Source organism: Crotalus tigris, unplaced genomic scaffold (genome assembly GCF_016545835.1).
Source record: "Crotalus tigris isolate CLP2741 ecotype Arizona unplaced genomic scaffold, ASM1654583v1 scf7180000024367.1024689, whole genome shotgun sequence".
NCBI classification, from domain to species: Eukaryota; Metazoa; Chordata; class Lepidosauria; order Squamata; family Viperidae; genus Crotalus; species Crotalus tigris.
The window spans coordinates 822653-836951 of NW_024100536.1; the positions used below are offsets into that span (position 1 = coordinate 822653).

The 14299-nt window shown below is 46.2% G+C and overlaps 1 protein-coding gene across 8 annotated transcripts in view; it reads right to left on the reverse strand.

Annotated features, from left to right (window-relative positions):
• The window catches only part of CHD8 (chromodomain helicase DNA binding protein 8), a 101018-nt gene that overhangs the window by 37214 nt on the left and 49505 nt on the right, over positions 1–14299 (reverse strand). For all 8 annotated transcript variants that reach the window (XM_039327775.1, XM_039327771.1, XM_039327769.1 and 5 more), the window contains 7 exons: positions 13197–13318; positions 11585–11828; positions 9997–10173; positions 7940–8083; positions 6801–7056; positions 4455–4668; positions 983–1178 (listed from right to left, as the gene is read on the reverse strand). In XM_039327775.1, the coding sequence (XP_039183709.1) occupies positions 983–1178; positions 4455–4668; positions 6801–7056; positions 7940–8083; positions 9997–10173; positions 11585–11828; positions 13197–13318 (1353 nt within the window). The remainder of the gene's footprint in view (positions 1–982; positions 1179–4454; positions 4669–6800; positions 7057–7939; positions 8084–9996; positions 10174–11584; positions 11829–13196; positions 13319–14299) is intronic.

A 14299-nucleotide genomic window follows, 5' to 3' on the forward strand; every position in this document is an offset into this window, starting at 1 on the left:
TTCAAAGAATTTCCAGGCATGTTTATCCTAAAGCAGTGGTTCTCAACCTTTTTAATGCCGTGACCCCCCAACCGGTCGTAAGTCGAGGACTACTCAACCGGTCGTAAGTCAAGGACTACTCAACTGGTGCAGCACCGTTTGCAGAATGGGACTTTTGGCGGGCTCAGCAGGGCAGAGACAGCCTGGACAATTCCTATTGGCTTTTGAAAGCCAATAGAATTGGACTCTATTCAAGAAAGTCTATTCTATTGGCTTTCAAAAGCCAATAGAATAAAAGGGAGTAGCACAGCTAAGGAAAAGGGGGGGGGGAAATGGCAGACTGCATTGTTTGGTGACCCCCATGAAATGGTCGTTCGACCCCAAATGGGGTCCCGACCCACAGGTTGAGAACCACTGTCCTAAAGCCTTTATTACCAGTTACAAATTGACGGCACATCATGGAGGTTTATGCCAGAATCTGAATTCCTCTTGCTGGCATCTCACTTTTCTTGCTAAACCCCTCCCTTATCTTGCAGTCACAAGTCACATCTTCCAATTAGCCCAGAGGGCAGAGATTCACTTCGGTTCCTTTTCCCGGGCTTTTGTTATTTCCCCTCCCTTTTCTCTGTCATCTGAATTAACTCTGAAAATACCAGGCAGTTCTGCATATTTTGTCAAAGCAAGAATATTCAATGTTAGCAGTGTCGACAGCTACTTCTGCCAACTGCCAGCAGTTCGATCCTGACCAGTTCAAAGTTGACTCAAGCCTTCCATGCTTCTGAGGTCGGTTAAAATGGGGGCAATAGGCTGACTCTGTAAACCGCTTAGAGAGGGCTTTAAAGCAAGGTGAAGCGGCATATAAGTCTAAGAGCGGTTGCTATAATGCTATGGCTACTTCAGGCAAATGGTAAGACAACTCTGAATAGAACGGACGTTTCAAGCCTCACGTTTCTGGATACTGGCGTCTGATTCGCCATCCACCCCAGAGGCCCTCAAACAGTACCTGCAAGTCATTTTGAGGATTCCAGTCCGAATCGAAAATTATGCAGGTATCAGCAGCTGTGAGGTTGATGCCCAGACCTCCCGCCCGGGTACAGAGAAGGAACACAAAACGATCCGAATCAGGCTTGCTAAAGCGGTCGATGGCGGCTTGTCGCAGATTGCCACGCACCCGCCCATCAATACGTTCATAGAGATACCTGCACAGAAAAGATACAGGATTCTGTTAAACACCGATGTCAACATCTGAACTCATCCGTCTTTATTGCAAACACCCACAAACTTGCCTCTAGTTCAAATTTTTTTTATAAAAAGGGAAAAAAAAAACCCTGGATATCACAAATTCTGAATGAACGATGTAACAACAGATCACATAAAGAAATTGCGCCACACTTAACCTCATTCATTTACAATGAATACAATTATAAAAATTGAGCACAACAAAAGAACATACAAAAGCAGTTGTGACAACATATGACTGGCTTGCTGCCACAGAATTTTTATGTCTCTTCTTCTGGAAATCATGCATTTTTTTTGCTGCTATGGACGATAACTAAAAGGGACCTTTTGCACACACACATTTCAGATAGAACCGTTAAAGTGTAATTGTATATAGGGAAAAAAAAAAACCACTTAACTTCATCTGTTCAAATGTTGCCACCTCTACGTGAATGCACTAACTCCTTCCGTGGCTGAGATGTTTTGGTTGGATGGTTTTTGGTTTTTTTTAAGAAATTGTCCATTTTAAAGATAACCATAATATTAAGAATTGTAGAGGATACCATTGTCAAACCTCTGTGGGCTCGACACTGATTGGAGGGGGAAGGGGGCAAGGACGACGTCTGGGAGCATCCTGATTTGGCGGAGAAGGCCAGTGACAAGACCAACGGCGACAGCCCTTCCCTCTCCCGTTACCTGGACTGTCGATGGACAGAGCGTGGTGGCGTGGCCACTGGCTCTGCAGTTGTCCCGCCGAACAGCTGACCGGGTCCGTGGCCAGCCCGCCAAACAGCTGTTCGGCGCAGGGAAGCACCAGGAGGCCAGAGGCCTGCAGTGCGGCCCAATGAGCAGCTGATCGGTGCAGGAAAGCTCACGGGGCTGGGAGCCTGCAGTGTGTCCTGCCCTCTTATCACCCCGCACACCGGATGCTGGTTAGGTGGGGGGGGGGCCCCGGTGGGGAAGGCATATGTAAGGTGCTGGGAGGCAATTGCTCTCAGCGCTGACTTTATTTGTGTTTATATCAGGGCTTTTCAACCAGTGGTACGGGTACCACCTGTGGTACACTGGCACCTGGCAGGTGGTACACGACCATCCTAGAAAAGTGATGGGGGGGAGGGGAATGAGGTGAACTGGTGGCAGCAGCGCACAAGCCTGAGCGAGAGACGGCTGCAGCTGCAGGGCTGTCAGGGCTCAGCGGAAATGCCAGGATCAGCGCTTCTTCGGGGTTGTCAGGGCTCAGTGGAAGTGCCAGGATCAGTGCCCGGCTCCAGCTGGAGCTCGGCGCTGATCCTGGTGTTTCTGCTGAGCCCAGAAGAAGCGCCGATCAGCTGGAATGTTTCAGCATCTCCAGGGTCTTCTGATTTACATTCAGATGTTTGGCAACTGATTCATATTTATGATGGTCACAGTGTCCCAGGGTCATGTGAAGTGACCAAAACCTGCTGCAACCACCCAGCAGATAGGGGGAATAAAAACTAAACATCCCCCCCCACCGCCGCTGCCAATCCTCAACAGAAATGCTCACAGCAATGAAAACCTCGGACAGGAGGAAGAGCACCGCTGGGCAGGCAGGCGTCTTGCTCAGCTGTGGCTTGGGGGGCACTTTTTTCAGTGCCATTGTAACTTCAAACAGTCACTAAGTGAACTGTTGTAAGTCAAGGACTACCTGTACTTTATCACTTTTTTCCTTTTTTTTGTCATCAAGTTTTTGACACCTTGCTAGGCGACTGGTGGTACTCGGATATTCCCATATGCTAAAAGTGGTACAATGGGTGAAAAGGTTGAAAAGCCCTGGTTTATATGACTAAACGTATGCCAGAAGCTCCGTGATTAAAACCGATCACCTGTGAACTCACCGACTCGTGTCTTGTTGGAGCCAGGGGTGGGGTAAGGATTTCTGACAGCCAAGTGAAGATTCTCAGCGAGGAGGATTGTGCTGATTGTGAAATCATGAATGTTATCGCATGAATGAAATAAGGCTGCGGAGTAGTTGGTTTGGGGGCTGGGGCTAGACAGCAAGGTGACCAACCAGCAAATATTGCAGCGTGTAATACCAGATATGTCAGTAGAAGGCAAAAAGCCGAGTCTCACTTAATTTGGCATGTCATGGGGGGGGGGGGATTCATTGGATAAAGCAATGATGTTTGGAAGGGTTAGCAGCAGAAGGAAACCCCTCCCTCAAAGAACACAAGGGCCGGATACCATCAAAGCTGACACCAGCCAGAGTATAGAACAGTGATGGCGAATCTTTTAGAGACCGAGTGCCCAAATTGCAATTCAAAACCCACTTATTTATTGCCGGGTGCCAGGTTGGCGTGGCCCACTGGGTGGGCGTGGCTGTGATGGTCATGGCAGATTGGGTGGGTGTGGCCAAGGTGGGCGTGGTCACCTCGATGTTGCTCGTGGGGGGGGACACCTGTGGGGGGCCGGGCAGAGTTGGGAGATCCAGGGGGTCTCTGGCAGGTGGGGCGGTGGGCAGGAGGCTCGTCCTGCGGAGTCAGGCAAGGCAATTTGAGGCAGGGCAGGGGTGCCATTGTCACAGGGCAAAGTGAGGCAGGGGCCGGGGCGGCTGTTGCCTGACACCATCAGCCCCTGCACGCAGAGGTCAGAGAGCGCATGGGTGCTGGGATGCATCCGGCCATGTGGGACCTCGACGAGTTAGCAGGCAGCTGGTTGAAGAGGGACGGTTGCCATCTCCGGGGCATGGCGCGGGTGCCCACAGAGAGGGCTCTGAGTGCCACCTCTGGCACACGTGCCATGGATTTGCCACCACTGGTGTAGAAAAACTCAAAAGAAGTCGTGTGTCAGAGGTTCCGACTAATGAAGCACTTCAAAGAACTTTCAGGCATGTTTCCTAAAGTCTTTATTTCAGGGCTACAAATTGCCGGTCACCATCATGGATGTTGTGATGCCAGAATCTGACTTCCTCTCGCTGGCATCAATCTTTTCTTGCTAAATCCCTCCCTTATCTTGCAGTCACAAGTCACATTATCCAATTAGTGTGAAGGTCAAAAGTTTACTTCCTCTTTCTTTCCCCGGCTTCCCCCCCCACTCTAAGCTATGTATTAACCCAGTAAATACCAGACAGTTTTGCATATTGTCAAAGCAAGAATATACAATATTTGCAGCATTGACATCGTGCAGGATTGGAAGACGTGGGGAGTCCTGGCCCACAGAATTGCCAAGAGTCGGATACAACTGAATGGATAACATCATTGCCATCATCATCGCCCCCATCACTGCGCACAAGCTCTCACCTCTTTTGGATGAGGTAGTCTTCCAGGATGTCCAGACAACGGACCATCTGGGAAAAAATCAGCACCTTGTGCCCTCCGGCTTTCAGTTTGGGAAGCAGCTTATCGATCAGCACCAATTTCCCAGAGGAACGCACCATGGCCTGTAAGGGGAAGTCATGGGGCACGTGGTGGTGGCAGGAATCCCGAAACTCGGTCAAGATCTTCTCCTCGGCACCTGGTTTGGGGGAGAAGGACACCCAAATGAAGAAATTGTCCACATTTCCGGGGGTGGGTGGGCGGCGAGGGGATGGAGAAACCAAGCTTGAGATATTAGAACAGTGGTTCTCAACCTGTGGGTCGGGACTCCATTTGGGGTCAAATGACCATTTCACGGGGGTCGCCAAACCACGCTGTCCGCCATTTTTTCCCCTTTTCCCTAGCTGTCCTACTCCCTCTTATTGGTGGCCACACCCACTTGGGGGTCACCACAACATGGGGAACTGTATTATGGGGTCACAGCATTAGAAAGGTTGAGAACCACTGTATTAGAACGTGCCAAGTCGTTGCAAATGGCACTTTGGTCAAGTGATTTATTTATTTATTTATGAGACTTATATACCGCTTTAAGTGCAAGCACTCTCTAAGCGGTGTACACCAGTAAGCAATGTATGTGTGTGTGTGTGTGTGTGTGCTGGGTCCTCATTTTACCTACCCCTGAAGGATGGAAGGCTGAGTCAACCTTGAGCCGGTGAGATTTGAACCGCTGACCTGCTGAACACAGTCAGCTAAAGTAGCCTGCAGTACTGCACTCTAACTGCTGCGCCACCTCGGCTCTCAAGTGATGTCCCTTGCTTGTCGTTCCTATTGACTGTTCTTCTCTAAACGGGAGACTTTCTGTGCCTAAGAAAAGATCTCGGGAGGCTTTTAAGCTCCTAAGCTAATAATATGTTTTGAGTTTACACTTTGTCCTTGACTTGTGACCTTAATGGAGCCTGGATATTTCGTTATACATCGTTGATAGTCACAAGTCGAGGCACCCACACGACGAATCTGAACTTTGAATCTGGGTCATAGGTTTTTGCGGTCAGGCAATACTCTGAATGGCTGCTAAATGACCAACCCGTAAAGATTATCTTTATTTTGCAAAGAGCAGCTTCCCCGAAATCTAACTCAGTGGTTCTCAACCTGTGGGTCGGGACCCCATTTGGGGTCGAACGACCATTTCACGGGGGTCGCCAAACAACGCAATCCGCCATTTTTTTCCCCTTTTCCTTAGCTGTGCTACTCCCTTTTAGGGAGTCTAATAGAGTCTAATTCTATTGGCTTTCAAAAGCCAATAGGAATTGTCCAGGCTGTCTCTGCCCTACTGAGCCCGCCAAAAGTCTCATTCTGCAAATGGTGCTGCACCAGTTGAGTAGTCCTCGACTTACGACCGGTTGAATAGTCCTCGACTTACGACCAGTTGGGGGGTCGCGGCATTAAAAAAGTTGAGAACCACTGTTCTAACTGAACACCTAATTCCCACTGCACTGTCTTAGGACTAAAGACATTTACCCATGTAGTAGGCAGCATTGCTATTATCCTTATCTTCCTCACCTTTCCTACTTTCTATTATCTTATATTTTATCATTTGATGTTTGTAACTTATGATTAATGATTTTAACTATGATTTATGATCTATGACCTATCACTTTGTTGGCTGTATGTATACTGAGAGCTTAAGCACCAGTGACAAATTCCTTGTCTGTCCAGTCACACTTGGCCAATAAAAAATTCTATTCTATTCTATTCTATTCTATTCTATTCTATTCTATTCTATTCTATTCTATTCTATTCCATTCCATTCCATTCCAGGTAGCTCAATTGTTCCGTTATCTCCATTCTAGGCAGCTCAATTCTTCCATTATCTCCGTTCTAAGCAGTTCAATTCTTCCTATTATCTCTGTTCTAGGCAGCTCAATTGTTCCATTATCTCCATTCTAGGCAGCTCAATTCTTCCATTATTTCCGTTCTAGGCAGTTCAATTCTTCCTATTATCTCTGTTCTAGGCAGCTCAATTCTTCCATTATCTCCATTCTAGGCAGCTCAATTCTTCCATTATCTCCGTTCTAGGCAGTTCAATTCTTCCCATTATCTCCGTTCTAGGAAGCTCAATTCTTCCATTATCTCCATTCTAGGCAGCTCAATTCTTCCATTATCTCATTCTAGGCAGCTCAATTCTTCCATTATCTCCGTTCTAGGCAGCTCAATTCTTCCATTATCTCCATTCTAGGCAGCTCAATTCTTCCATTATCTCCGTTCTAGGCAGCTCAATTCTTCCATTATCCACACCCCAAAAAGTCTTTCCATTCACTCTCTGACACTTACCATTGATGAGGTAGGGGTGGTTGCAACACTTGCGTAGCTCCATCATGGTGTTGAGAAGGTTGGGCATGTTGCTGTGCCCCGCCCCCTTGGAGAGGAAGTTGAAGTTCTTCTCTAGGATGGCCCGGTAGTACTTCTTCTGGATATTGGTCAGCTCTACCTCAATGATCGTTTCTTGCTTGGGGGCCAAATTCTTCTCGACATCCTCTTTCAGCCGCCGGAGCATCATGGGCTTCAGGATTGCCTGCAGTTTCTGCACCTGGAGGGTGGGAGAGAGCAGTGGTTAGAGCCCTTGCCCATCTTGAGATGGATCAAGCTAAGAGTTAAGTTTTCCCCTTCAGATCCAGTTAGGAAGCTTGAGTTAAAGAATAACTTTTTAAATTAACCATTTCAATCAATTCCTACTACACCTTCACTAGGAATACAAGCCTACCTTAAAGAAAAGTTATAAGGATTTCGACAGTCAGGATTTGTTTCTGAGTTTGCCAAAACAGGAAGCTGAAGTTAATTAGCTCAGGAAGGATTCAGGTATTGTATGCCAAAAGGGGAATGGAAAGGGTCTGTATGAAAAGGAAGACAATGTGAACTGGACAGCCATGGCTAAGTGCTGGCAGCAGTCCTTCAGACTGTGATATTTGGGGAAAGCATGCACTGAAAGCGCTGCCAAACTCAGCCAGGATTATCCCATTCACATGCTATGTCTCTCAAACATGGCGCATGATGATCAGAACTGGTTACATGGAAGATATAACATAAACTAAAATGTCTTTAGATTTTCACCAGCCTAGAGGTTTAGATTCAATTCCAAAACAGAGCTTTGGAATACATGTGGACACAACTGAAGCTTTAAAAAGTTGAGAAAAAAGATAGATGCATTAAAAAGCTTCAAACAGATGGCTGCATTAATATATGCTCCAAAGCTGCTTTTTTGAAACTGAACCTGAAGCTCTGGACAGATGGACTGAGAAGGAGAACCATCTCCTGAAGATCGTTTACTTGGTTTTCATGCACATTGCAGAAGTTTGAGAATGCAGATAGTGGGGAAAATAAGCCAGGTAGGAAGCTAGAAGCAGCAGAAATGGGAGGTTCAGAAAGAGAAAAAAAGTGCCAATATCCTAACCGCTCCTTTTTTTTTTTTTTACCTGCTCCTCAGTTTTGAGGTCCCCAAAGTCCTTGAGGAACTCCGATTCCGAGGGGAATTGGGAGGGTTCAAGGAAGTGCAGGAGACTGAATAGTTCTTCCACTGTGTTCTGGAGAGGGGTGCCCGTTAATAACACTTTGTGTTCCTATAGGGGAGGAAGATGGAAGAGATCATCACGATAGAGCAGTGGTTCTCAATCTTTTTAATGCCGCGACCCCCCCAACTGACGACTACTCAACCGGTCGTAAGTCAAGGACTACTCAACTGGTGCGGCACTGTTTGCAGAATGGGACTTTTGGTGGGCTCAGCAGGGCAGAGACAGCCTGGACAATTCCTATTGGCTTTTGAAAGCCAATAGAATTAGACTCTATTCAAGAGAGTCTATTCTACTGGCTTTCAAAAGCCAATAGAATAAAAGGGAGTAGCACAGCTAAGGAAAAGGGGGGAAAGAAATGGCGGACTACGTTGTTTGGCGACCCCCGTGAAATGGTCATTCGACCCCAAATGGGGTCCCGACCCACAGGTTGAGAACCACTGCGATAGATGATGGCACTACAGTACCATAGAAAAACAAAACACCAGAGCTGGAAGGGACCTTGGAGGTCATCTAATCCAGCCCCCCTGCTCAAGCAGGAAACCCTATACCATTTCAGACAAGTGGCTGTCCAATCTCTTCTTAAAAACCTCCAGTGATGGAGCACCCACAACTTCTAAAGGCAATCCGTTCCACTGATTTAATTGCTCTAACTATCAGTACTCTCCTTGATTAGTTTCCATAGAGTTGTGACTGGGCTGGTCTTATGATGTTTTTGTGGAGGTCCTAAGTGTGAATGCTATGGCCAATCGTTAAGTGTGAAGCCACTGTTTGTTAGGGTGCATTTCTGCTGAAAACTGGAAGTAACTGCTAGTTTTCAGAAATCCTGAAAACAACAACCAAACAGGATAGACACAGACTTCAACGTAGAGTTAGGACTGAAGAAAAAACAATTGCTGCCAGCCAGACTTCCATTGAGGACTTGTATACTGCACGAGCCAGAAAAAAGGGCTAAGAAAGTATCTACAGACCCCTCACATCCAGGATAAAAACTGTTTCAACTCCTCCCCTCAGGACGCTGCTACAGGACATCGCATGCGAAAGCAACTAGAGTCAGAGACAATCTCCCCCCCCCCCTTAGGCCATCACTCTGCTAAACACCTAATTCCCACAGCAATGTCATATTACCCATGTGGTACAGCTGTATTACTATTATCCACCTCATCTTTCCTATTACCTTTTTCTGTGGGTATCTTATGATTATATTATTTTGTTGTTTGTGTGTATTATTTTGTTGTTTGTTTGTTATGAACCAGAGACAAATTCCTTGTGTATCCAATCATACTTGGCCAATAAATGTTCTGTTCTATTCTATTCTATTCCCAATTTCTATTCTATTCTATTCTATTCTATTCTATTCTATTCTATTCTATTCTATTCTATTCTATTCTATTCTATTCTATTCCTAATCTCTATTCTATTCTCAATCTCTATTCTATTCCCAATCTCTATTCTACTCTATTCTATTCCCAATCTCTATTCTATTCTATTCTATTCTACTCTACTCTACTCCTAATCTGTTCTATTCCTAATCTCTATTCTATTCTATTCCTAATCTCTATTCTATTCTATTCTATTCTATTCTATTCTATTCTATTCTCAATCTCTATTCTGTTCTATTCTATTCTATTCTATTCTACTCTATTCTATTCCTAATCTGTTCTGTTCTATTCCAAATCTCCATTCCATTCCATTCCTAATCTCTATTCTGTTCTCTTCTATTCCTAATCTCTATTCCATCCCATCCCATCCCATCCCATCCCATTCTCTGAATGTTGAGCGCCCATTACTTCCTATCTCCACAGTAACAATTCTGTGTTGAAGGAGCTCCTAAACGGGCATAAGCGGTATATAAGTCTCATAAATAAATAAATAAATAAATAAATAAATCCCTAAAGCAGCAAATCCAACAACAGTATCCATAAACATATTTCCCAAGCAGACAAAAACGTTTTAGCTCCTACCAGGTCCATATGTTTGAGGCTGTCCAGAAGTTTGCAGTTGCGGTTCTTCAGGCGGTGAGCTTCATCAATGATAACACAGCGCCACTCGATCTCCCTCAGCTCTGGGCAGTCCGACAGAATCATCTCAAAAGTGGTGATCAGGGCGTCAAACTTGTAGGCGCCTGGGATCAGGCGACCCTGTTGGGGGGGCAGAAGCGAGCAAGAAATTAAAAAAGGACGTCATTAGCAAAGCAGTTTTCCAGGCAAGTTTGGAAGATGTTCGGCACCGTCTTCTTCTCGGATGTCGGTGTCACTTGACTTACCGTGTTTCCCTGAAAATAAGACTCGGTCTTTATTTATTTATTTATTTATTTTGCCTCCAAAAGAGGCATCAGATCTTATTTTCGGGGTAGGCCTTACCTCACCTCCGGCACCGACAGCCCCACCCAGCCGGTCCACTTCTTCTGAGGCCGAAGTTCTGCAGCTGCATTCAGGCCTGCATTTTGCAGTCAGGCCTTTCCAGAAGCAGTCGAGTACCGAGCAATGGACTGAATCCATAGCTTGGTGCTTGGCTGCTGAGGACTTGCAGAACCGAGCTATGGATCAAGGCCTTCCGGAAAGCACTGTGACTGAGAAATGCAGGCCTGGCTGCAGAAGAGGCCTCAGAAGTGGGCTGGTGAGGAGAGACCTGGCTGTAAGGTAAGTGGGTGCGGGGCGGGTGGGGCAGCTCCATTCCCCCGCCCTAGCTTGATTTTTAGATATGTGCCTCACCCCAAAACTAGGGCTTATTTTTGGGATAGGGCAGGGATAGGCAACCTTGGCTCTTTTATGACTCGTGGATTTCAACTCCCAGAATTCCTGAGCCAGCCATGCTGGCTCAGGAATTCTGGGAGCTGAAATCCACGAGTCATAAAAGAGCCAAGGTTGCCTACCCCTGGGATAGGGCTTATATTAGCCCCCCCCCCAAAATCAAGCTAGGGCTTATTGTTGGTATAGGCCCATGGTGGCGAACCCATGGCATGCGCGCCACAGGTGGCACGCAGAGCCCTCTCTGTGGGCACATGCGCCGTCGCCCCAGTTCTAGGCCTTCAGCTGGGTTTTATAAAACCTTTTCGCTTTAGGCCTCCGACGCCATGTGCAAAAAAAAAAAAAAAAAGAATCAATCAATCAATTTCAGCTTCTCGCGGGAAAAAAAAAGATCTCGCAAAGTTGGAATTGATTGAACTTTTTAGTCCCACCCAGTCTGCCATTACCTCAGCCACGCCCACCCAATGGGCCACGCCCCCCCGGCATACGACGATACATAAGTGGATTTTGGGTTGCAGTTTGGGCACTCGGTCTCTAAAAGGTTCGCCATCACTGGTATAGGCCTTACTTTCGGGGAAACACGGTACTTAACAACTGCAGTGATTAGCTTAAACAACAAAAAAAGGTTGCAAAAACGGGCACGACTTGGTTAATAACAGTCTTGCTTAACAACAGAAACTCTGGTCGCGACTGTGGTCATTTAAGTCGAGGACTACTTGTATATTGTGATCTTCCCCCTCCCGTCTCAGCCAAAAGTTCCTCGGCATTGCCTGATGGGTCCAAATGTCTCCCCACACCCTACCCGGGAATCCTTGCAGTACATCTCATATTGTTGAATCATCTGGCGGGATGCCAAGCTGCCGTGGTACACAATCGTGTTCATCTCGGTCCAGGTGTTGAATTCCCGTTCCCAGTTGGTGATGGTGGAGAGAGGGGCAATGACCAGGAAGGGCCCCCGGATCCCCACGTTGTAAACTTCCTCCAAGAAGGCGATGGATTGGATGGTTTTACCCAACCCCATTTCGTCGGCCAGAATGCAATTTTGCCTGTTGATGGGGAGCGAAGCAAAGGATGAGCTGGAGGTACGACTGGAAGGGGGTAGACATGTTTTCACCAAATCCTCATACCCAACCCCCCCCCCGGTCAATTCGAAATGGAATGAAATACAATTTAAGGAGGAATATCTATGGAGATTCTCAAATCAACCAGACCATGTCCTCAAGGTGCTTCTTCAGGAGGCAACTGAACTGCTTTTCTTTGAAGACATTTCGCTTCTCATCCAAGAAGCTTCTTCGTCTCTGGCTGGATGGTGGGGAATGGAAGGATTTATACTCCTTGCAGACAACTGGTTATTTGCCTTCTTTCAGCGAGTCGTTGAGGCCACTTGTAGGTTTATCTGTGTCCTCAAGGTCGCCTGAGTGGGGTCAAATGGATATGGAGCCTTCTTGGAACTGCTGAAAGGATTGTGTTTGTAGATTGGAGACTGAGGATGCCATGTCCCTCCCTCTCTGTTGAGAGAGGGCTGTTCAGTTTTGACAAAGAGGGCCTCTTTGACCCCTCTTTCAAGCCAGCAGTCCTCTCTGTGCAAAATGTGGACAGAGGGATACAATACCATCTATCTCCAGTCTACAACAGTCCTTTCAACAGTTCCAAGAAGGAACTGGATGATGGAGAATGAAGGCTTTATACTCCTTGAAGTATGTTTGGGACAGCTATGACCTGGGTGACTGAGAATCTCCACAGACGCCCAATTTTGTTTCCCATTTGGGAACAAAGGGCTACTTTGTTCTGAATTTGAAACCAACCATTTCAATCTTGAGTTATATTATTTTACATCCCTCCTTCCGTTAATGATATACTATGATTAAGAATTCTCGGCCATTGGTTTTGGAAAAACACCACTCAAAATAATGAGGCTGGGATGGGTAGCAATAGCACTTAGACCAGTGTTTCTCAACCTTGGCAATTTTAAGGCATGTGGACTTCAAACTCCCAGAATTCCACAGCCAGCAATGCTGGCTGTGGAATTCTGGGAGTTGAAGTCCACATGCCTTAAAATTGTCAAGGTTGAGAAACATTGACTTAGACTTATATACCGTTTCACAGTGCTTTACAGCCCTCTCTATGAGGGGTTTACAGAGTTAGCATATCGTCCTCCATACAATCTGGATCCTCATTTTACCAACCTCAGAAGGATGGAAGGCTGAGTCAACCTTGAGCCGGTTAGGATCGAACTCCAGGCAGTGGACAGAGTTAACTTGCAATACTGCATTCTAACCACTGCGCCACCACGGCTCCTGGCCCCGGCTCGAAATCCCAGCCTTCGCAACCGACAACGGAAAGCACAAAATTCTCTGATTTTCCCCCTAACCAACCTGCATTTCTCCTGTGGGCTTTCCTGCCCGTAGCCTCACCTATTGTACCAGTTGAAAAGTAACCAGTTTACGCCCTCCAGCTGATATTCACGCAATTGATTGCCGTTCTTGTACTCGTGCGAAAGTTCCAGCTTTTTCCAGGAGCCCGCCTGGGGTCGAGCCTAAGGAATAAAAGTTTACAATTAGGCACCAAATATGTCAAATGAGGGGAAACTTTTGTCGAACTGGCTGAATGCCAACGGAAGGGTGTTTCTGATTCTGGGGTTAAAGGTTACACTTCATTCGAGTCACCAATTCTGTGAGCTACCCTCTTATAAAAGAAATTCAGCTGCTGCAAGTTTCTTCTCCTTCTTGTTTTGTCTCCTATCAGAGGCTGGTAAGATCAACGTTACCTGTTGTTTTATGTTACTGTATGAAGCAAAGATGTTTTAACCACAGACAAACCACACAGGGAGTTTTGCATCATGATATGTATTGTCTGCCAAGTTCTGTACTCCTCTTTCTTTCTTTCTTTCTTTCTTTCTTTCTTTCTTTCTTTCTTTCTTTCTTTCTTTCCTTCTTTCTTTCTCTTTCCTTCCTTCATTTCCTTTTTCTTTCTTTTTCCTTCCTTCCTTCTTTCCTTTCCTCCTTTTCTTTCTTTCTTTCTTTCTTTCTTTCTTTCTTTCTTTCTTTCTTTCTTTCTTTCTTTCGTTCTTTCTCTCTCTCTCTCTCTCTCTCTCTCTTCCTTCTTCTTTCCCACCTTTATTATTTTTACAAATAAACCAAGATGGCAAACATATCCAACGTGCCTTGCTCCTTTTATTTTCCCCACAACCACCCTGAGAGATGAGTTGGGCTCCGAGAGTGACAGCTCCAAAGTCACCTAGCTGGCTTTCATGCTTAAGGCAGGACTAGAACTCACAGACCCATGGTGATTAGCCCAAGATCACTCAGCCAGCTTTCATGACTAGGGCGGGACTAGAACTCAGTCTCCTAGTGATTGGCCCAAAATCACTCAGCCAGTTTTCATGCCTAGGGCGGGACTAGAACTCACCCAGCCAGCTTTCATGGCTAAGATAAGACTAGAATTTAATTCACTAATTAAAGAAAAGCCTGGAGGGAATACCACTACTACTAATAAAAACTACCAATTATTAAATCTG